The 26,027-nt window shown below is 34.4% G+C and overlaps 1 protein-coding gene across 1 annotated transcript in view; it reads left to right on the top strand.

Annotated features, from left to right (window-relative positions):
- klg (klingon) overlaps positions 1-26,027 on the top strand; it is a 541,049-nt gene that overhangs the window by 490,909 nt on the left and 24,113 nt on the right. Inside the window, exons 7-8 of the mRNA XM_073962243.1 lie at positions 6,506-6,603; positions 12,512-12,633. Of these exons, the coding sequence (XP_073818344.1) occupies positions 6,506-6,603; positions 12,512-12,633 (220 nt within the window). The remainder of the gene's footprint in view (positions 1-6,505; positions 6,604-12,511; positions 12,634-26,027) is intronic.

Below are 26,027 nucleotides of genomic sequence, written 5' to 3'. Positions count from 1 at the left end.
TTTACTAGTAGCAGTATAACATATAAATTGCTAGAAATTTGTGACATACATATGTATGTATATGTAGTGCTAAGATGAATGTCACAAACACAATGGAAAATGTAGTCGTATATTTATTACTGGGATATGAGACAAACAACAGTTGTGGTATAACAATTTTCAGATTTTTTTATACCCTCCACCATAGTAGGGAGGGTATAATAATAATCATTTGCCATCTTACAAACTATATATTGGGATTTCTTAGTGAAATCGGACAATTTTTCAAATTGATTTCCTTTAATTTTTGATGTGTTGATGCTGCTCATTAGCAAAACATTTCAGTATTTTTTCAGATTTTTTTGATTAACGGTTCCAGAGATATCGCGCCTTGAAAAATTCAAATTCTGTAAAAACTATGTGCAAAGAAATACTCATAACATTTTTAATATTGGTCCAAATAGAAAAAAATCATTATCCTCTTTTTTATTATTTACCAGCTTTTAAAAAAATAGATAAAATTTGCACAGTGGGATTGGATGTAATTTTTGCTATTTAAAATCATTTTTTTTCAATGATTGTACTTTTCGGTTTCCTTGAAATTTTTTTTTGTACACAAAATTAAACACACATTTTAAGTCCTATTTGGTAGTGGGATTCCAATAAATACTATTTTTCTAAATTTCACTATGCAAATTTTGTTATTTTACAAAAAAAAATAATAATCTTGTTCTATTTAGGAATATATCTTAATCATCTTAAAAACGTCTACATTTATTGTACCAGCATTAGTGGGTATTACTGAATGAAGTTTTTGTGTACCCGCAATAAATTTATTACAAATTCAAATCCCCTTTGTATTTAAATAATATTTGGTATATTATTCGGTTCGGATACCCAGTCATATAATTTATTAGTTAATTGTTCGGCTGGTGCAATAATTGCTAATTTATTTTCAAAATCGAAAAATGACGCAGTTTTTAAAATGCTTAAGACAAATTCCTAAATTAAACAACAAAACAAATGTTAAAAAATGTAAGTTTATATATTTTTTTTTTTTTTTTTTTGCTTTATGACAAATGTTAACCAAAGCATTGGTAAAAAGGAAAAATTGTAAAAATATTAACAAATTAAGAAAAATAGTAATTATTCGAATTCCACTACCAAATAGGACTTAAATTTTTTGTAATTAATCGTAGTTTAATACAAAAATCACATCAATTATTGATAAAAATTGATTTTAAATATTAAATATCGAAAATTACACTCAAGTCGATTGTGCATTTTTTATTGTTTATTAGATAGCTGATAAATAACAAAAGATACAAACAAACATTGTGTGTTTGGACCAATAATAAAGAAATTATGAGCATTTCCTAGCATATAGCTTTTACTGAATTCGACTTTTTCAAGGCGCAATATCTCTGGAACCGTTAGCAAAAAACTATAATTGTTCCACAAACATCCCAGGTGGGACAAGGGAGACTTCTCTGAGTGTCATATTAGCTCAATGATATGGGACCTAAAGTTTATCGTCAGTCCGAACGGCGAGGCCTTAGACACCATTTGTAGAAAAGTTTTACATGGCTGAAATACTCAGGATATTTCGCCAACATTACTAAGGGGAATTTTGCCACCGTGAAATGTTATGTTGCCTAGCCGCGGAATAGAACCTACGACCTCCTGCGTGCAAGGCGGGTGTGCATAACATTGCACCACGGTGGCACCCATAAAAAAATTAAGGAACTCAAAAACAATTTTTGAAAAAGTATCCGATTTCACTCAGAAACAACCATAAATTCTTGAACAGGATAAATCTCTGGGTCAATCTTCCCATGCCCGCCTGTACGTCTGTTGTAATTTCTCCAGCGCACAGTGGTCGAAATCACTGATCTAGCGGCGCGAAATTAATAACTTGCAAACGAATTTTGCATTTTTTGAATTTTTTGGGTAATAATGAACAAAATATGAACAACATGAACAACAGCTAATATTTTGTTATATCTCCCATATAACGGTACCTCATGATATTCGGTGTTTTGAGGATTTAAGCAACCCTTTCCTTCGAAATTTATTGCAATTTGGTACTTAGGGTTTCCAGTGGTCTAAACTTTTCCACCAAAAATTGTGCACATTGGTTCATGTTTGGGAATAGGCCTCTTTTTAGATACCTCCCGATTTTCAGTATTTTGGGGGATTTAAGCAACAATTTCCACCCAAATTAGTTGTAATTTGGTATTTGGAGTTCCCAGTGAATACAAACATTCTCCACCAAAAATTGTGGACCAAATAAGCTGCAATTTGGCACTGAAGGTTCTCGGTGGTTATACATCTTCTCCAGCAACAATTGTGAACATAGATCAACGTTTTGATATAGCCCCCATATAAGTGTACCGCCCGATTTTTGGTATTTTGAGGATTTAAGCTACATTTTCCATAATTTTTTTCAGCAAGATTTGCGGCTATTTGCAGCCAAAAGTTGATTATTCGGAATCTAGGAAGTCCAATTTAACTCATCGAAAAAGAATCGGACTGGACATTAAAGAACTTTTATATAGAACTTTTTTGTAAAAACACAAGAAGAATAATAATTTTTGAAAATGTATTATTAAAAATTAAATTTGTTCAGTTTTATTAAGAATTTATTTAATAATTAAACAAATATAAAGATAGATATTTTGCAACAAGTTTCTTAAAATCTGATGCAGCAAAGTTTCTTACATTGGATAGTGAATAGCTGAGAGCATATTTACAACAACAAATATGTAAAAACAAAATATTAGTCACCAGAGTGTCTGTAATGGATACCGTGGTAAACATTTCTCAGTTTTATAGTTTGACTTTTTTACTTTCGCGCCGATAGATCTGTGGTTTCGACCAGTGTGCAGCGTCCACAATAACTGCACCCAGTGTCTTTTTTTCATTGGCAGGTCAACTTCGCAGATAGGCTATATCGGACCACGTTCTCGTAAAGCCCCATATAACCGTACCTCCGGATTTTCGGTATTTAGGGGATTCAAGTTTTAGTTTGTATCCGAATTAGCTGTAAATTGAAATTTGAGGTTCCTAGCGGTCACAACATCTCTCCACCAACAATTGTCATAGATAGATCCAGGTTTTGGTATTGCCTCCATATAACAGTATCTTCCTATTTTCAGTATTTTGAGGATTTTGGCTCCATTTTTTTACCGAACTACATATCTGTAATTTAAGGTTTCCAGTGGTCACAAAACATTTCAACCAAAAATTATCACCGTAGGTTGATGTTTTGGTAAAGTTACCTCCCGATTTTCGATGTTTTATGATGTTTTCGTTTTCCAATGACCTCAACATCTCTTCACCAATAATTGTCAATATAGGTCCATGTTTCGGTATAGCCCCATATAATGGTTCCTGCCGATTTTCGGTATTTTGGGGATTTCAGTTAAATTTTTTGCCAGTTGTCACAAAACATCTCAACCAAAAATTACCTCCATAGGTCAATGTTTTGGTATAGCCCTTATATAACGGTACTTTTCGATTTTCGGTATTTTGCTACATTTTTTACCGAACTACCACGAAACATATCCACCAAAAATTTTAATCATAGGTCCATGTTTTGGTATAGCCTCCATATAACGTTACCTCCCGATTTTCCTTATTTTAAGGGGTTTACCTACATTTTTGACTGAACTAACCGTAATTGGATTTTTGAGGTTCCCTGTAAACACGAAACTTCTCAACCAAAAATTGTGAACATAGGTTCATGGTTTGGTATAGCCCCCATATAACGGTCGTTGTCACAAAACTTCTTCACGTTAAATTGTCAGCATAGGTGCTAGCATAAGGATACCTCCCGGTTTTACGAGATATAAGCAATTTAGCTACCTTCGTTGACCGAACTATCTGTAAATTGGAATATGAGGTTTCCAGTGGTCACAGAACTTCTGCCGATAATCTCCAAAATGTGGCTTACGTAATATTAAGTTCAACCTTAGTCTAAGTCTGAAGATAGATCATATCGGTCCACTCCTTCTGGTACTTCAACCAAAAAAGTTCAAAAGTTTTCGCTAAAATGGTGAGCGTGATAAATTTTGTAAGGAATAACCGATTTGGTCCATACTGTGCACATAGTAATATTTCTACCAGACATAGATATAGACTATATAGACAAAATTTTGGAAACGTGCAGACCACCTCCAGAATCATTTTGAGTTTTTTTGCAAGAGGTTGTACCCGAGCCCCTATAACGATGGTTCAACTCGAAAGAGAATTAATTAAATATCACCATAAATGATCTTCGCCTTGATAAAGCAAAAATAACAAGTAAAAAAGTATCAGTCAGCTTTGCTGACAGAGCTATACCCTCAGCCTCTGTATATTGAAACAATTTTCCGAAAAAACGTATGTATTTAGGGGGTTTTAAAAATTTTGGATGTATGAACCGACAAAAATGTTGATTAGGATTAAAGATCAAAAGTTTTGCGGAGGAGATACTTAAAGGAATGGATCGATATTGACCATTATGGAAGTGGATCTCCAGCTACTACATATGGTGCCAAAGGGGGTTTTTACACCCTTCGGGCTGTTTGCTCAAGAAGTATGGACTTGCCCCTGAAAACAAATTTACCATCGTAATTGAGGCAGCGAATGCAAGTTGCTTCAACAAAAATCAAAGTGATTCGAGAGCAGGACTTAAAGTGAACTTATCCGAAATTTTATGTGGGAGGTACCGGATGGAGTGGACAAATATAGTCCATATTTGAACCTGATCTATATCTGGTAGATATATTAGGATGTGTAAAGTATGGAGCAATTCGGCTACTCACTTCAAGAGTTACCGGACGAAAAATTTTTCCGAACATTTTTGAACTTTTGTGGGGGAGGTACCTGAAGGTGTGGACCGATATTGCTTATCTTCGAACTTAAGCTATGATTGAACAAAATATTACTAAGCCAAATTTTGGACCGAATCGACAGATCCGTTCGAGAATTATCTTGCGCTCCAACCACCTCAAACCGTGTCATAGTGGTTTTTCAACTTTGGGGCTATTTTCTCAGGAAGTGTTGACTTGCACCTGATAAAACTTGTACCGTCGTGTGGGGGGCAGTGAATACAAGTTGCTAAAACAAAAATCAGAGCAGGTCCTAAAATTTAATAAACTCAATGCTTCTAATAAAATTATAACGATTATTTCTACAAATATACCCGCATAAGTTGGAACTATTAACATAAGGAATCAGTTCTGTATTTTCTTACCATAACCTAAAATTACCAAAAAATTAGTACTCATCACTCAATGACAGCTTATAAATTCTTCTTAAAGATTCGAAATTTTGTATTTTTGTGAAATATATTTTTCTTGAAATTTCTCATATATTTCTCATATTCTCATATATACTCCCTCACATATATGTGCCCAGCAAACCAAATGTCGGATGTCCGACACGTCTGAACAATTTCGGAAGTAAAATCGTTCAGATTTCGTTCGGATTTCTAAACGGAGGGGAAATAGTTCAGATTTTGTACCAATTTCGGTCCGATATCGGAGCGAATGTCGGAAATAAATTTCCCTTCCGAATTTCCCAAGGATTTTCTTCAGATTCGGTTCCGAATTCGCTCCGACATGTCGTTCCGAAAATATGTCCACCACTTCATACAACTTTCGTTAAGATATCGTTACAATTTCGGATCCGACATCGGACGTAGCGTCCGAATTTTGTTCCGATTTCGTTACGATGTCGGTACGATTGGTTTGCTGGGTGTATACATGTATGTATGTGTGTACATATGTGCGTAGTTCAACCACAAAACCACGAACTACTGAAAAATACAGAATTTCCCCATTTTTGCTTTCACCAATCACTTCCCTTCCTGCTACACAATCTGTACTGTAGAACAAATCTACTACCACAAATACATTGAAATATTATCTTGTCTTCGTACACACATACACAAACATTTGTTACATTGCAATTTTTTTATTATTCGTACAATTTACAAAAGAAGATAAATGTAAATATAAATTAAGTATGAAATACACAAGTTAGTCGAGACAGCATATTTTATGACAAAAAAAAAAACAACAACAAAAAGAGGGAAAATAAGAACGAAAATACAATTTGCATCTTAGAAATTATGTGGTTCAACAAATTTAAAGTAGAGCGGACAAAAACAACAATAAATACTACTGCAGTACTTGTGCATTTAGATTTTTTCAGAGAAAAATAATACCAGAACTATTGATGCATAACTAATAATAATAAGAGAAATAACAATAAATAATCATCATAAAAATAAATGCCAACTGAAATGTTTAAAGGAATGCAAAATCATATTTCAAAAAGATGCCATTTCTACTTGAATAATTTCCATCAATTTTAAAGAGCGTTTTCAAAGAAATCTGCTGAACTAGAAAAATATTTAAAATGAAATTTGTTTGTCAATACTAAAGGAATTGAATTGATTGTTATTATTTTTGGAGCATTAAATGTTTTCCAGTGTGATGCTATAATTAATTGTTATTTTTTTCTCTTTAATTTACAGATCCCCCAGATATACAAGTGGAAAAATCATGGATACATTCGGGTGAAGGATTTGAAGCAAAATTAGTGTGTATTGTTTATGCTGATCCCATTGCATCGGTAAGTAGCGGATTTGATTTTAAAATTTAATTGTTTAGGAAACTTTTCATTATTTCATTTTCATAAGGGCAAATTTATAAAAGGATTTTTATAACCTATAACTATAACAACAATTTTAAGTAACATATTTTTAATGCTTTGAGAATCATAAATGCTAATTCCTATTATATTATATAAAATATTATATATGTAGCAAAAACTTCTATAAAGCGAAACTTAGGCATGTAGGAATTTTTACGGAAATTTCCCATCCCGTGATATTAAGATGAAATGTAGGAAATCAGGTAGTGTTAGCATCTTTGGATGATCAACTGCATGATTGCTATAGCCATGAACATTCCAACAAGAAACATTTGAACGGGCTGTGACAGAAGAGATCTTCATAATCTATAACAATGATGTGGAAGTCAACGCAGTGAAGTTGTTTCTTTTGTGGTTTTTAACATCTCACCACCATTAGTCTTACACACAAGATGTACTCAATCAAACGTAGACATTTATGTGTTCACCCATAAGAAGGTTAAAAACTTTGGTTAAACGTCGGGCTAGTAACCAATTCCTCCAAAAATGAACCTACTATGAAAAGAAAAACAAACCCCTCTAAAACTGAAAACCCCGCCAACGTTTAAGGGACCATAATCTGCGAATCTACATCTGGAATGTTCTCACTCTTTATAGAGAAGGTTCAGTTTACGAAGTGGCAGGTTTACTTGAAAAGTACAAGGTCGACATCTCTGCCATACAGGAAATACGATGGCTTGGGAAAGGCGTCACAACAATACCTGAAGGTGACGTACTGTATTATACCTGCCATGACATAAAGCTTGCGTTTGGTTGCGGATTTTTAGTTGCTCGAAAGTTAAAACATCTGATCAACAGTCAATGGACCACCAGCTTGTTGCAGCAGAGGTACGTACCCGATTAAACGGAGCAAATAAAGTACGAACAGACACAACACGAAAGTTGGACATCGGGATGCCGCAATCACAACACATAGCCACAGCATATTCCCCTCAACTGGCCCAATTGATTAATCAAATCACTTCTGGTCCCCATAACATGTCTGCACAATGGCAAAATATTGCGAACTCCATGCAAACAGCCGCAAAATCCATACTTGGATAACAAAAACTTCCACCAAGGAATCCATTGTATAACCCGTAGTGTCGTGCTGCTACAAAATAAAAAATCCGGCATATATAGCTACTCTACAATCAGTAGCAACACAAAAGAGCAAAACGCGCAGCAAAAAGATAAAAATAGAAAAGCGGGGGAGTGAAAAACTAGAGATGTACAGGAGCCAGAATGAAGTCCGAATGTAGAGACCAACAAGGTAATTTGGTAACTGATACAGATAGTGTGCTCAGGATATGGAAAGAACATTTTTCCAAACTGTTGGTATCCAATGCCGAGATATATTACCGCGAACATATTAACCAAATATATACGAATACTAACACATAAATGTTCAGGTTACGCCATGGTCAAAGAACCGCTACATAGAACCGGAAACTGTGGAATTTATTTTTTTCGTGATTTACGGTGCTCTTGAACAAATTTAAATGACTCTGAAACTACAATGTTCATAGATGAGAAAAAATCAAAAAGCAAAAAAATCGCCGGAGCGCTTTTTAAATAAATAGCGAGTCAAGTTGAGATTTTTAAGGATTTTTTAAGTATTCACGATTTTGCTTGGCAACCGCAAGTCCTATCAAAATGGGGCTAAAAAACATTGTAGCTATGAAAATTCTCTACAAAAATTTCTCTACCGTTATTGAGATATAGAAGTTCAAATAAGGATAATGGATTGACTGTATCGCCTCCTTATAAAACAATGTCATGCTGCAATTTCCCAACTTAAACTTATATATCTCCAAAATGGTACAACCTAGGAAAAAAGAAGTAAGGGCGTATCAGTCAGCTGTGCCGACAGAGAAATACCCCCAGCCACTGACCAAGAAAAAAACAACATAACCAAACAAAACACAATAATTATGTATTGATTTTATATCATGAGTTTGCTTTAAAATCTGTAGGTACCGTAACGTGGCCTTATACCAAATCATTGACATATACCAAACATTTTTGGTAACCAAACTTCCTCATATAGGACTCAAAATATTAAATTATGTTAAAATAAGTTTGAAAGAAATTTTTGAAAAAGTTTTAGAGCTATCTTGCACAATATCCGACATGGTTTTGAAGCTTTTGGGTCATTATCTTAGGAAGTATTGACTTACTCCGGAACAAAATGTACCATTGTAAATAAGGCCGCTCCAACAATCTGCTGAAAAAGAGTCAAAACGATGCGAGAGGAGCTCCTAAACTTCTCTTTATCCGAATTTTGTGTGGGAGGTACCCGAAGGAGTGGACCGATATAGTCTATATTTCAATCCCATACTGGACTGGATGAAATAATACGATGTGCAAAGCCTGCATCAATCAAAAACTCCCTGCGAGGATTATCTTGCGAATTTGCAATTTTGGTTCGTGCCGTCAGGGTTTCTTGGAGTTTTAGGCCAATATCTCAGGAATTATTGACTTACTCCGGCAAAAAATTGTACCGTCGTAAAGCGAGCCACAAAAAAAACTTACTGAAAAAAAATTCAAAACGATCCGTGAGGAGCTCTTAAACTTCACATTATTCGAATTTTGTGTGGGAAGTACTTGAAGGAGTGGACCGATACAATCCATATTCCAACCTGATACATGACTGGATGAAATAATACGATGTACAAAGCCTGCACCAATCAGAAATTCCCTACGAGGATTATCTTGCGGATTTCCCATTTTGGTTGGTGCCGTCAGGGTTTCTTGGAGCTTTTAGGCCAATATCTCCGGAAGTATGGACTTCCGCAAGAGAAAAATTGTACCGTCATAAAGGGAGCCGCAAGGAAAACTTACTGACAAATTGCAAAACCATCCGAGAGGAGCCATTAAACTTCATTTATCCGAATTTTGTGTGGGAGGTACCCGAAGGAGTGGACAGATATAGTTCATATTCGAACCAGATCTATATCTGGAAGGAATAATACGATGTGCAAAGTTTTGACAAAATCGATTGCTCCCTTCGAGAGTTATCGTTCAGACCATTTTACAGAAAAAAAATTGAACTTTTGTGGGGGAGGTACCAGAAGGAGTGGATCGATATGTCCCATCTTCGAAATTAAACTAAGTTTGGACAAAATATTACGATACCCAAAATTTAGTTCGAATCGGTTGAACTTTTCGAGAGTTATGGTGCGCACAAGCCAGACAGACAGACATTTTTCGTATCAAAATTTATATACTAGGCCGGGGCGATTTGAAAACCTTAATGGGACCTTCGCGTTTCTGATTCCTGGGATTAAACTGAGCAAAAAAGTCTACTGGACCATATGTCTATCGCGAAAATCGAGCCTCCCGATTTTGACTTTAAGTTTTTTATTGGCGTTTTTTGGATATTTTGGCATATAACATTGAGATTTGCGAACCAACACACAGGCCAAAATTGTAGCCAACACAATAATTAAGAACTCTCTTCCCTTCAGGTAGTTTTGGCCTTGATAAAGTGCACATTTTTCGGCAAATATCGATAAAAGACACTGTGCTACAAAAGTTTACCAAAAACATATTCAAGCGTTCTGTTACAAAATTCTATCGTGTTGGCGTCCATGGACAACGAAAATACTTTTGGTTCGGGTGGGTCACCTCGTTTTGTTATTTTATAACGGTATTATTTATAACGGTAAAAGAATAAAAAAGTAGTGAAAATCTGGGTTTCTTACATTTTCAAATTTAAACGGGCATATCTTCTTTTTTCACTACGGATTTCTATTGATCCCTTTTCCTATTAAAGGGGTGAATAATATCTTCCGAATATGCTATTATTTGTTCAAATCGGTTAATAAAGAATATATGCCCGTTTAAATTAGAAAATGTAAGAAACCCAGATTTTCACTACTCTTACCGTTATAAAATAATAATACAAGTGACCCAACCGAAGCAAAAGTATTTTCGTTGTCCATGGACGCCAACACGATAGAATTTTTTAACAGAACGCTTGAATATGTTTCTGGTCAACTTTTGTAGCACAATGTCATTTATCTATTTTTGCCGACAAATGTGCACTTTACCAAGGCCAAAACTACCTGAAGGAGCATTCCAATAATTTCGCGATGTACTAGAGAGTTCTTAACTATTGTGTTGGCTACAATTTTGGCCTTTGGGTTGGATCGCAAATCTCAACGGTTTGGCTGTTATATGCCAAAATATCCAAAAAAACGCCAATAAAAAACTTAAAAAACTTAAAGTCCAATGAAAAAACCTGAAAGTTTGATCTGAACCTCTATATCTCAAAAACGGTAAAACCTAGGAAAATATCAATCAACAAGTCTTGTACAGAATTTTCATTGCTATAATATTTTCTTTAGTCCCATTTCGATAGGACTTGCGGTTTTCAAGCAAAATCGTGAAAACCTAAACAACCCTAAAAATGTGAACTTTGATAGCGATTTATTAAAAATCCATCCAGCAATTTTTTCTTGTTTTTGGATTTTTCTCATCTATAAACATTGATGTTTCAGAATCAACAGAAACTTCTCTGATGTAAGCGGTCGTGAAAATCTAAAACCCTTAAAAATATCAACTTGAATCGCGATTTATTTAAAAAAGGGCTCCGGCGATTTTTTTGTGTTTTTGATTTTTCTCATCTATGAATAATGTAGTTTCAGAATCCGCAAAAACTTCCCAGGTGTAAGCACCTTTCATTTAAATTTGGTTCAAGAGCACCGTGAAAATATTTTTATCGTTCCGATCCACCACTCCAATGACGATTTTTTTATTGTGGAGGCTAAATTTTCCAGCAGTTGGGCCTAAGATATTTTTCCTTCCAATATTGTTATTAGTTAACTAAAGCATGACATGGAAATTTATTGTGGACATTTTTTTCAAAAGAGTCCTTCGTATTTGCGTGCTTGGCCCAAAGATAAAATGATTTCTTTTAATCCTCAATATTTAAAGTTGACATTTAAATCACATTTTATAATTATTTTAATTAAAAATTTAATATACGCTTCATATAAAACCTCATTTGTTGTCCACCTGAGTGTGCGTGTGTGTGTGCGTGTGTGTTGTCTATGTAAAATTTAGGTCATCACAGGTCGAAAGCAATTTTTGTATTAAATTTTAATTTATGGTTTATTTATTGCCTTCGTCATCATTAACTTTGTTGTGAAAATGTTTTGCAATTAATTGTAGATGTCTGCAGTTTATCCATAACTTTTTTCCCATATCGTATGTGTGTATGTGTGCGTGTGTTGATAAACTTCCTTTGTTGTTGTCATTGTTTAAAATATACTTTGGAATTTATATACATACATAGCAGTTAATGACATTTTAATTAATTGCTAACGATTAAAGTTTGTTTCTCATATATCAGGATAATATAAACTGTTTGTCGTTCATATATTCAGGCTTTTCTCTCTTTCTCCTTCGCTGTGTATTTGTGTATTATGGCAATCCATTGTGGGTCAAATAAATATTCAACTACAAAAAATATTTATTATCATTTACTGCTTTATGTTTGTTATTGTGGACGAGGGAAAAAAAATTATGATCGATATAACACCATGGGGAGATTTATCTCATTGACGATTTAAACAAATGTACATATGTATGTATATGCGTAATGATATATGCAACATTATGCCATATTTAAATATTTTTAGTTTATAATACGCCTGTGGTGATTAAGTATATTATTTTAAAGTAAACATTATATGGTGAATTTAAGAAACATTTAAAAAGCTTTTCAAATATGCCAATGGGTTCAATATTTAATATTTAATGTTGGTTAAGCAAATCCCATAATCCACTCAATCTTATTATGGCCTTTTAAATATTTAATTTTTCCTCTCTTTCATTTCAGGTTTCATGGTATCAAAATTCATTTTTGATACAGTCAACTGATAGGCGCATTATGTCATCAAGAGGAAATCGTCACACCTTAACCATAAGGCATATCCAGCAAGAAGATTTTGGCAACTATAGGTAAATGACAAAATCCCCTTTATTTTTTTAGGATAACTTAGGGAAAAAATGCAACAAAAAAGAAACTATGCTTTATACCTAAATTATTATAACAGCAAAAAATATCACAAAGAAAACTTCCTTAAAAAACTTCTCCATAACATGAGATTAGAATCAAAACGAGAAACGCCCCTTTTCTTTTCCTAAATATACACATCTTTTAATAAGTAATGCAATATCCTTCTATCAATTCTTTGGTGATTGCCAACAAGCATGACGGGTCTAATGCCATACCACTATCAGCATGTTTTTACCATATTATAACGCAAAAAAACACACTAACCAGGATTTCTTGGGAGTTGTCACCCATGTTGATGTCGTGCTAAGCCACATAGAAACTAACTTCTTTTTCTTTGTTTTAGGGTTATCGTTCGTTTAATTTGGTTTCGTTGTCAATGTTTGTCTCTATGTTTTTTGCTCAGCTTGATTTTCGTCTTTTTCTTTTCCTTGGAAATTATAAAAACAAAAACCCAAAGTTGTTATTTTTACCTAGCCTTTCAGGCTTACCACAATCGTGTGTGTTTTTGAAATTGAAGATTTGGGATTGTTTCTTTTCTGTCTGTCAGTTAGTCAGCCAGTTTGTTGGTTTTTGTGATTTTTTTCTTTTACAAATTTGTTGTTGTTATTTTTTTGTTTTGCAACTACCTTTCCCAGCATGAAATCCCTGTTATACAGTTACATCAATGTCAATCTGTCGAAAACATATTAAATTTACGGAAGTAGCCAAAATGTTATCTATATTCTGTTGTTGGTGTTTTTTGTTTTCTTTTTTCGTTTTGTTTGTTGAATGACAAAATGTAGCCAAACATGTGTTCACCTGTATTAAGAGCCCATCAATGATGGTGATGTTGGCTGTATGATGATGAATGAGGTAGATGAAATAAGGCAGGTTATTATAATTTTTTTTCTGGGAAAAATTTTACCCTGTTTATAGTCATTATTTTTTCTTGGGTTCGATGCCCTTCTATATACGAAAAGGGTAAACAGATTTGGGCTTTCAACATTTCGACGCCTCCAAACAATAGTATGCTAAGTCGACTTAGCATGTTTCCAAGTTCTTTACATTTTTATATTTAACGTCCTTTAACTTAAATTCTCTCAAATTTTGGTAATGATCGGACAATCCGAACAGAAGTTATAAACAAATATTTCCTTAGCATAGTTCTGAAGGTCAAAGAAATTTCCAAACTTTTAGAGCTTGTCCTGCAAAACTTGCTTTTCAGTATTAGCAAACTATTATTTGGAGGTGTCGAACGTCCTTTAACTTAAATTCTGTCTAATTTTGGTAATGATCGGTCAATCCGAACAGAAGTTATAAACAAATATTTACTTAGCATAGTACTGAAGTTCAAAAAAATTTCCAAACTTTGAGAGCTTCTCCTGCAAAACTCACTTCTAAGACTTAGCATACTATTATTTGGAGGTGTCGATTTGTATTAATCAAAGTTGCGATTTTACAATGCAAACGTAGGTGACGTATTATTAATATCAGACAACCATACGCCAACTAAAATTTGGAACTTAGATGGGGTAATGTAGCAACAAATGTCAGTGAATTACTGAGTTACTACTTAGTCATATAAGCTACAAAACAAACCAAAGACATTCCCATATGTCCACATAAACGAAGCTGAAAATATTCGAAGCATATGCAAAATCGATGTTGGTAATACTGCAGTATAATACTGCCTGTTTTCAACACCATCACGCGAAAGCCACAAGTATTCACGAACAAACGCCTAAGGTTAATAAAAATGATATTCTGTTCAAACACCATAAGTAGATCTACGTTAAGGAGCACTATCCCAAGAACGGAAACCAACGGAAACAGATTTGGTAAAAAACTTGGTTCTCTTAATATTTTGTCCAAACATAGATCAAGTGCGGTCCACTCCTTTGGGTACCTCCCACACAAAAATTATATGTTTTACAAGAATGGTAGCACATTAGCTCTCGAAGGGAGTAATCTATTGGGTCCAAACTTTGCACGTCGTAATGTTTCCGTAAGACATATGCTAGCTTGGAATATAGTCCACTCCTTCAAGTTTAAAAAATTTGGCACAACTTCATTTTTTGCTCACGGCATTTTTCTGGAGGCAGGTCCATACTTCCTTAGATAATGTCCAAACGGCTCTACATAAATCTGCCCTCACCAACAACGAATTGTCTATCGGATTTGATAGAAACTTTGCAAATCGTAAATTTTCTTCCCATCGTACATGAAGTTCCGAGACGGTCTGTATTGGAAAACATCTTCGGGTATATTCCTCATAAAAAATAGCTTCATATCTCTCTTTGGAGTTATTGTAGCTTCGTTTTGAGAATATATGTCTTCAGTCACATCGATTGGCGAATCTTCTTGTAGAATGTTTAATTCTTCTAACTCAATTCCTTTCATATCCTTTTTCGTCCTTTATTTCTTGAACCGTAGTAGAAGTGCCACAAGATGTGATTTTTCAACATCCAAATATTCTACAAAAATGTTGCTCAGAAGATTTTAGGTACGTTTCTCTTTAGCAACTAATCAATATTTTCCAGTTTTCATTGTCTTTTTTGATGTTTACTCGGTCTTGGTTGAGAAAAAAACTATATTTGGTTTTTCTATATATTCGATATTGGTTATTTATTAGCATGTAGACTTACCAATTGGTTATTTCTTATGTAGACATCGGGTGTGCTTTTGAAATATTTACCAAAAAAAGCTCCTGTAATGAAGAACACGTTAATAACAAATTTTCATGGAGGACAGATCTGGTTATCTCAATTTTTGAACCGGATATTCCGGCAAGTAGTCCTCGTGTTCGGAGATAAATCCATACTGGCTGAGATAATAACCGTAAAGCTGTAAAAACCCTACCGCAAACAAAGATGGATCTAAAAGGGAGTACTTGATTTGCGCACATAAAGAATAGCATGACAGGTGAGTGGGTTTAGATGGGTAGTTAAACAAATGCATCGTATCCTGCTACTTCTAATTCCGCTCAAATACGAATGTATCGTTCAGATCTTAAAACCAATAATGTTTGCCTTGTCGGCTGGTGTTCTTATGCTAAGATGGATGGGATTGGACTCCGAGTACGGCATTAACACAATATTTTTAAGTGCCTAAACAACTGAATCAGGATGAATGCTATGCAAGCCTGTCTGATATGTTCGTTGTTCTCGCACTTGCCTCTCTAGATCATGACGGTCTCCTGACGTGCCTGAGCCACAAGATTGTGGCTTATAGCGAAAACAGCCACGCAAATACTGTAACGTCTTGTTGTGCTGTTGCACCGGTAAAATCTTCGCCTACTCAAGAAAATGGTCCACTGGTGTCATGTATATATTCTAGATGAGCATTAAATTCTAAATGGGATATGTATATAAATCTGAACTGGTTTCGATATAATATGGTACATTTATTACTAGACCATTTTTCGTCACACATTCCGAATTTCATCAAAATTTGGCAGATATAGGGTATTTGGTGCAGGAAATACGTGAAATCGGCCGAAAGTATATGTTTATGGGAGTTATATTTAAATCTGAACCGATTTCAAAAAAATTTGGGACATTTATTTCTAGACCGAATTCAGTCACACATTCCAAATTTCATCGAAATCGGGAATATATATCGTGTTTAGTACAGCAAATACGTGAAATCGGCCGAAAATATATATGGGAGCTATATCCAAATCTTAACCGATTTCAAACGAATTCAGTCTTACTTTCCAAATTTCATTAAAATCGAACGTATATAGCGTGTTTGGTGCAGCAAATACGTGAAATCGGCCGAACATATATATGGGCACGGTGCTCTTGAAACAATTTTAAATGGAAGGTGCTTACACCTCGGAAGTTTTTGCGGATTCTGAAACTACAATGTTCATAGATGAGAACAATCAAAAAACAAAAAAAATCGCCGGAGCGTTTTTAAATAAATCGAGATTTAAGTAGACATTTTTAGGGGTTGTTTAGGTTTTCGCGATTTTGCTTAGAAACCGCATTTCCTATCAAAATGGGACTAAAACAAATATTATAGCTATGAAAATTCTCTACAAGATCGACCTTTATGGTATTTTCGTAGTTTTTACCATTTTTGAGATATAGAAGTTCAACTTGGGACAATGCACTGACTGTATCGCCCCCTTATAAAACAATGTCATGTAGGGTGCGCCTTAACTAACTTTTGATGAAAGCCGCTTACACAGGGAAAGTTTTTGTGAATTCTGAATCAGCAGTGTTCATAGATGAGAAAAATCCAAAAACAAGAAAACATCGCTGTAGGGATTTTTAAATAAATCGCGGTCAAAATTCACATTTTTAGGTGTTTTTAGGGTTTTACGATTTTGCTTGAAAACCGCAAGTCCAATCGAAATGGAGCTAAAGAAAATGTTGTAGCTGTCAAAATTCTCTAGAGGATTGACGTTTATCATTTGTTCCCAGCTTGTACCATTTTTGAGATAAGGAAGCTCAGTTTACATTTTTAGTTTTTTTTTTTGTTAGGGTTTCGCAAATTTGCTTGAATACGGTAGGTCGTATCGACATCTGACCTGAGAAAATCTTAAAGCTGTGAAAATTCTCTACAAGACTGGCTTAAGTAACTTATCCTTAGTTGTAACATTTTTTTAGATATATAAGTTTAAGTTGGGAATTTGCAGTCATGATATTGTTTTATAAGGGGCGATACAGAATTGAATTGAATTTGAATTGTCCCAATTTTAACTTCTATATCTCAAAAACGGTAAAACCGACGAGAATACCATACAGGTCAATCTTGTAGAGAATTTCCATATCTACAACATTTGTTTTAGTCCCATTTTGATAGGAAATGGTAAGCAAAATCGCGAAAACCTAAACAACCCATAAAGATGTCAACTTAAATCGCGATTTATTTAAAAAGCGCTCCGGCGATTTTTTTTGTTTTTTGATTGTTCTCATCTATAAACATTGTAGTTTCAGAATCCGCAAAAATTTCCGAGGTGTAAGCACCTTCCATTTAAATTGTTTCAAGAGCACCGTGGGGGCCTATATTCAAATCTGAACCGATTTTCACCAAAAGTAATAGCGTTCTTCATATGGCTAAAAAAATTATATTCCCCAAGTTTAAGCTGAATCAGACAAAAAATTCGTCCTGTACGTTGCGAATGGACGGACGGACATGAATAAATCGACACAAAAAGTGATTCTATGTATATGTCTAGAAGAAACAATGGGCCTATCTCTTTTCCTTTTGTATGTTACATACAAATGCACATAGACATAATACCCCTTACCACAGTGTTGTGTAGGGTACAAATATCGGTCTGTCCTCCCGCCCGTCTATCTGTTGAACTCAAAACTCAATATTTAAAATTTGGTAGATACGTTTCTATTATTCCTAGAATATTTATTATTGAAATTTGGCTGTATCAATCAACATTTTGCTATAGCCCCCATGGAACTGTTTCGCCCGATTTGGTTATTTTCAAGGTTTTAGCAACATTATTACACAGAATTTTTGTATTTAGTCTTCCCCTAGAAATTTGTCGAGTTTTTGTATAGCCCTCATAGAACGGTTCCTCCCGATTTTCGATAGTAGTAAGGTTATGCTATTAAGGTTATATTGGTGTAAAATATTCGTTCAGAGAATTGTCGGTATAAATCCACGATTTAATAAAGCATCCATGAACCGGTTCCGCCTGATTTTTTATACCCTCAGCATTTATGCTAACGGGTATATACACTTTCATACGGGCAAATGTGCCTTATTCAAAAAAATATTTTAGACCAAATATGTTTGGACGAAATGTGTTTCAGACAATTTGGAGTTGTCTGGCTGGCTGGAGCGTACGATAACTTTCGAACGGATAAACCAATTCGGTCTAAAATTTGCTTTCGTAATATTTAATCGAAACTTAGTTTAAGTTTTGAAGATTCGAAGATGTTCGGAACATTTGTGCGTACGATAACTCTTGAAGGGAGTAACCAATTTGATCCATACTTTGCACATCGTGAATTTTCTACCAAACTTAGATAAGGTTCCAATATGGAATAAATCGGTCCACGCCTTCGAGTACCTCCCACACAAAATTTCGGAGAAGTTAAGTTTAGGACCTGCTCTCGAATCGTTTTGATTTTTGTTGTAACAACTTGTTTTCACGGCCCCTCATACGACTATATTAGTTTCGTCAGGGGCAAGTTCATACTTCCTGAGAAAATTGTCTGAAAGTTACAAAAAACCCCGATGATACCCTGTGTGATGGTTGAAGCGCAAGATAACTATCGAACGGATCTGCCGATTCAGTCCCAACTTTGACTTTCGTAATATTTTCTCCAAACTTATTTCAGATTCGAAAATGGATTATATCGGTCCACTCCTTCCGATACCTCCCCCACAAAACTTCGAAAATGTTCGGAAAATTTGTGAGCACGATAACTCTTGAAGGGAGAAACCGAATTGGTCCACACATCGTGAAACTTCTACCAGACTTAGATGAGGTTCCAATATGGACTCAATCGGTAAACTCCTTCGAGTACCTCCCACACAAAATTTCGTAAGAGTTCAGTTTAGGACCTGCTCTCGAATCGCCTTGGTTTTTGTTGTAACAACTTGTATTCACTGTCCCCCATAAGAAGGAACAAGTTTCATCAGGGGCAAGTCCATACTTCCTGAGAAAATAGGCTGAGAGTTGAAAAACCTCTCTGACACCATGTGTAGTGGCTGGAGCGCAAAATAATTCTCGATCGGATATGCCAATACCGTCTAAACTTTGGTCTTCGTAATATTGTGTCCAAACTTAGTTTAAGTTCGAAGATAAGCCATATCGGTCCACTCCTTCAAGTACCTCCCCCACAAAAGTTCAAAAATGTTCGGAAAAATTGTGCGCACGATAACTCTTGAAGGGAGTGGCCGATTTGGTCCATACTTTACACATCCTAATATATCTACCAGATATAGATCAGGTTCGAATATGGACTATATTTGTCCACTCCATCCGGTACCTCCCACACAAAATTTCGGATAAGTTCACTTTAAGACCTGCTCTCGAATCACTTTGATTTTTGTTGAAGCAACTTGCATTCCCTGCCTCAATTACGATGGTAAAAGTCTTTTCAGGGGCAAGTCCATACCTCTTGAGAAAACAGCCCAGTGTAAAAACCCCTAGGCACCCCATGGTCTATGTCGGTCCATTCCTTTAAGTTCCTCCTCCGCAAAACTTTTGAACTTTAATCCTAATCAATATTTTTGTCGGTTCATACGCCTAAAATACAATACTCGCTCGAACTCCACTCGCGAGTGAAACTCTTCTCGAATTAGAGCAACTTGGGGAGGGGAGGGTGTTACTTGCCCCCTCCCCATCACCAAACAAAAACTTATCCCACCCCCTAATAAACTTGCCCAAAACCCACCAAAAAAATTGCACCCGAAAAAAAATTACCACCTTACCCCAAAATTTCATTCGCGAGGAAATCGGAGCTCTAATTTACACAGGCTGAGGGTATATCTCTGTCGGCAAAGCCGACTGATACTTTTTTACTTGTTCACATCTAAGTTTGGTAAAGGTATCCTTATATTCGTTTGATTTTCTTATAAATTTTAGATTGATAACCGGTTGTTCTTATAACCTTAATATTAATACATTCATTCAGTTATTTTTATTCAACCAGGAATTAACTTTTGTTGAACTATTTTTTTAATTCTTACCAAAATTAGTTCTCCTCCTAAATTTTCGAACAACTTGTGTCTACAGTAGGCAAAACTTTTTTTAAGTCTTTTTCCTTTACTAATTTAATTTTTTTGTTTGTATAGTTCGAAAAAAGCCCGCATAGCCATAAGATGAACAAAATATTTATACAACGAATACATATTTGCCTTTCTGTACAAGCATGTATGTATGAATGTACATCTTAATACGTAAAGGGATTAGCCGTTAGGAATTGATGGCTGGTTGGTTTGTCGGTTGACAGACCGGCTGCCTGATGTGTACCTTTTGCAAGTCAAAGTTTTTCCGACAGCCATTTTTTTCTTTGCTTGTCAATATTGTCTTTCCTATTTTGATTTTCTGGGTATAGGATTAGAAACTCTTTTTTATCCCCTTTAGGCCGTTCCAGTCTATCGCAACCAAAAATATATTCCCTCCTATAGTCAATCGTCACAGCTGCATTGACATGTCGCAACAGTCAAACAACGAACACAGCAGCAATTCATTCACCTTTATTTTCAATCAAAGTTGCCAAGTCTAGTCACCGGAATAACTTTTGTTGGGAAATTAAAAGGAAATTAGGAGTGTCTAGTATTTCGATTTGTTTTTCTTTTTGTATGATAAAGTTAATGTTGTTGTTGATTTTATTTTTTATTCGCCATTTTAGTTTATTTTAGTTGATAGTCAGTATAACAAAAATTAAATAAACTTTTATTTGGATTCTCTTACCTTGAGAGGAGAGGGAATAAAGTGCAATGTTAGAAGTTGTTGGTTGGGTTTTTAATAGTCTGGTTATTGAACTTTAAACCGGTTCGCTTAATTAGGAATAGAAGAACAGTTAAGGGGCTTCAGTGCAATTTCAATTCATTGCACAATTACATTTTTGCATTTAACACAGGTCCCTCAACTGTATCTAGTTTTGATGGAATTATCATTAGTGAATGTTGAAATTTGTGATAGAAGAGGCCTGACAAATTAAAAATTTGATTTCAAAATGCATAATAATAGTCTATTGAATTTCTTGTTTAGAAGAAATAACCGATTAAAAGACCAGAACACAAATGGACCTAACTCCCAAAATAATTTTGAGAATGAACTCGATCTATGCACATCCTCAAACTGTTTTTTTATTTGAAAATTTAATTTAATTAATTTAATTAATTTAATTAATTTCTCGTTAGAATCGAGCTTAATGCTCACTGTTCAATGAAGCAGTGAAAAGGAAAGCCGAAGATTCGAACCCACACAACCACCACTATTTGACCTGTTTCGCCTTTGGCAGAGGCTCTTCAGTCATATCGGCTGTGGGGTTGTTTTTTTTATATTGTTATTTAACAAGCTTTCATAATAAGCGTATTTTAAATTTTCTGTTCGTTCGTTTTCAAACATTTCCAAAAGACCATCATCTAGTTTATCTCACGTCCTATTTTCCAAATTTTCCCTTTTAAAACAAAACTCAATTTTCATTCAGCCTTAATCAAGATCAAATCTAATATTATCTCGGCTTTCAACACTTTCATCATACAACAAATGTAATAACAAAAATATTTTTTATCACTCATCTTATCTATAATTCAACATCAATTTAATCTTTACAAAAAGTCGGTAATTTTCAACATTTTTATGATATTTACTGCAAATAAACAATTCTAAAATAAACAAACAAAAATGAACTAAACTGAACTAAAACTGTATATTGTCATATGTTTGTGTTGTTGTGTGTAAGTGTGTACAATAGATTGTGTACTTCATATTCGTTAAACAATAAAAATAAATACAAAATGACCTTTGTAACCTAACAACTTCGAAACAGTTGTACAAACATACATACACACATACATTCATATATTGCGAGAGCATTATTGGATTAGTTATGTTAGACTCTATTATGTGTAATATAAAGTGAAATAGTAATATTACTATAACTGGTCATATATACATAAAAAAACTATATTTAGTTTAGTTTATATGTTTATGTATGTGTACATTTGTAGTATAAATAAAACAATATATTCATATACATACATACATGTGTATGATATGACTTTGTTTATCAATCGTGAACAAAATGGAACTAAAACAAGTACTTAATATAGCCAATAAACTTTACTAAGCTTGCAGTACGGGGTTAAATAGAGAAATTCGGCAATAAGCTGCGTCTTTATAACCGAAAATATAGTCAAAAATATTCAATTAAAAAATAAACTATTAGCCCTTTGTCACTGGAAACATGTCAATCCCAAAAATATAAAATATGTCACGTGACACAAGCCGTTAATACCTTAGCACAATTCTCAACGCTAATTGGAAAAAAGATCAAATAAAATATTGAATATTTTTTTTTAAAAACTAGATAAGGGGAACCTACCAGCAGGACTTTTAAATGCCAGTGAAAACATGTTGGTAAATTAAGGTCTACGGTATAGTCACGCATAGGGGAAATAGGAAAAATTAAAAAATTATTATAATAAACAAGTAAGAACGGCGTTAAGTTCGGCCGGGCCGAACTTGTTATAAACTCCACCACAAGTTGTATTGAATTAAAATGGAATAATTAGTTTCCTTTCGCGTATGAAGAAGACTTAATACTAAATTTCAGCAATTTCGGTAAAACAATCGCGATTTATTTAAAAAGTCCTCCGGCGATTTTTTTGTTTATCTCATCTATATACCTAGTAGTTTCAGAATCCGCAAAAACTTCCCAGGTGTAAGCACCTTCCATTTAAATTTGGCTCAAGAGCACCGTGTAACAATAACATAAAGGGGATTCCCACCAGATTTTGGTATTCAAGAGAAACAAGTAAAAAAACGCATCAGGCGGCTTTGCCGACACTCTTTTTGTGAAAAGTTTTCAACTTTTTTGGGGGAGGTACCTACAGGAATGTACTGATATGGCTCATCTTAGGACTTAAACTAAGTTCGTACATAGGGGATTTTTACAACTTTCGGGCGATTCCAAAGCAGGTTATAAACTAAACTTTTTCCGAAATTTTGTGTCGAAGGTACCCGAAGAAATGGACCTATAGAGTCCACATTGAAACCTCATCTATAACCGGTAAAAATGTCATGATGGTCCAAATCCAATCCATACCAAAAGTATAGACCAAATCGGTTACTCTCTTCAACAGTTATTGTGCTCACAATTTTTCCGAGGAGTGGACCGATATGGCTCATCTTAGAACTTAAACTAAGTTTGGACAAAATATTACGAAGGCCAAATTTTATACCAAATCGTCTCATTCGTTCGAGAGTTATCGTGTGCTCCAGCCAGACAGACGGACATTGCTAAATAGACTCCAAATTGTCTGAAACGGATTTTCTCCATTTATTCGAACCAATCAGATTTGACTTATTTTGATAATTTGAACTACCCGAACTAGCTGTAATTTGACATTTTAGGTTCCAGTGGTCACAAAACTTCTGCACCCAAAATTTTTAACATAGATCCATGTTTTAGTATAGTCCCTGTACCTACAGATTTTAGGTATTTTTTAAGACTTTTACCACTTTTTTTTGTCCACACTAATTGAAATTTGTAGCTCTTAGAGGTCACAACATTTCTCCACCAACATTTTTAAACATAGGTCCATGTTTAAATATAGCCCGCACATAACGGTACCTCCCGATTTTCGGCAATTTGAAGGTTTCACCTACATTTTTAAATAAACTACCCTTTATTTGACATTTAAGATTCCAACTGGTCACCCTGAACAACTTTCGAACAGGTCCACGCTTTGGTATAGTCCCTCATATAATGGTACCTCCCGATTTGTTGGTATTTTGAGGGTTTTAGCTACAATTTTTTAACCGAACCAGCTTAAATTTGACATTTAAGGTTTTAGCCACATTTCTTGACAGAACTACCTGCTATTTGACATTAGAAGTTTCCCGCAGTCACGAAACTTCAACATAGGTCCATGTTTAGGTGTAGCCCATATATAACGGTGCCTCCTGATTTTCGGTATTTTGAGGATTTTACCAACATTTTCGACTGAACTAACCGTAATTTAGCATTTGATGTTTCCTGCATTGGCTGTAACTTTGCATTTAGAGTTCCCAATGGTACAGAAACATCATCACCAAAAATTGTGGACATAGGTCCAGGTTTTGGTATAGCCCCTATAAACGGTACCACCCGATTTCAGACATTTTATAGGTTGTATCTACATTTTCGGCCTAAATTGACTTCACTTTGGTTATTGAGTTCTCAGCGGTCAAAAAAATGTATTTAGTAAAAACTTATAAATAAAAAAAATAATAACTAGAAAATTATTTTTCGCTTAGCTTCAATATGTATATTCTTCTTCATGATGTAATCTATATATACATTTATATGTATAAATGGTGACAAAATTAAACGGCAAGCGTTTTATTTGGGAGATTCCATCATGAAGAAGAATATACACGCAAAAAAAAAGCGGCCTCTCTAACATATGTCCCAAACATATTTTGCAGCAAACATATATATGTTTGCAACAGTCCCAAACATAATATATGTTTGGGTCTGCAAACATATATATGTTTGGGTGGAAATAAATATATGTTTGGGTGCAAACATATATATGTTTGGGTGCAAAGATATTTATGTTTGGGTGCAAAGATATATATGTTTGGGTGCAAACAAAGATATGTTTGGGTGGAAACAATTTTATGTTTGGGTGCAAACATTTTATATGTTTGGGTGCAAAAAAATACAAACCCAAAAGGCACAAAAAAAAACAAACACATGCACCAGTGGGCGCTTACTGAGAGCAAGGGAGCGTAAAATTCAATGTAAAACACTTTAAAATGTGTGCTCACTTTCTCTCAGTAAGAGCTCACTGGCTATCTCTATAGTATACACACAAATGTTGTGGTTTTTTATTAAAAGGCAAAAGAACAACAAACACATAGGTACATACAAAATTCCAAAGAAATACATAACACACTTTAATAAAAGAAAAACTGATTGAAATAATTTGTAGTCACACTTTTAAAAAGGAAAAATATATAGAAACGTAGTTGAACGCTTCTCCTTAGTTGTGAAATAAAACAAATTGTCGTCTTAGTTGAAATCATCAGCGGGGAATCGGCATCTAGAATCAAATGATTATGTGATGTAATAAATAAATATGGATATGCCATATTCCAAATATACATAAGTATGTATGTAATTACCAATTTAAATGCGATTTCTTCCTTGTCCAATAAAATAATTCTATTCAACTTTCCGATTCAATTATAAAATGTATTGGGCATTTAATTTACTAAAAACACAATTTCTTTAAGAAAACACAAAACACTGATTTATTCACTCACTTTACCGTCTTGACTCTACAAAGGCAACTAAAACACTGAAGAAAGAAAAAAAAATATAATTCATATCATTTTTTCTTTTCTTCTTCGTTGGTTAACAACAACAAAACAAGAAACACACGAGTTTGACGCATACATGCCACCAAAGCCCCCTTCTTCGCCTCTACGTCTGCTATTATACAATACACACAACTCTTTATTATAAAGCAGCATTCCACAGCCGCGAGAGCACTGTTATTACTCTCGTTGACAAACATCCTCTCTCCACCCATGAAAAAAATGTTCTAACATAAAAAGTATGTTTTACCCAAACATATCAAATTGAGACATGTTACAAAATGTTGCAAACATATATTTGTTTGGACCCAAACATATTATGTTTGGATCCAAACA

The sequence above is a fragment of the Musca autumnalis genome, unplaced genomic scaffold, assembly GCF_047663935.1.
Source record: "Musca autumnalis isolate F117 unplaced genomic scaffold, ASM4766393v1 scaffold_1, whole genome shotgun sequence".
Classification (NCBI taxonomy): domain Eukaryota; kingdom Metazoa; phylum Arthropoda; class Insecta; order Diptera; family Muscidae; genus Musca; species Musca autumnalis.
The sequence above is the reverse complement of the archived record's forward strand: the minus strand, read 5'-3'. Positions and strand labels throughout refer to the sequence as shown.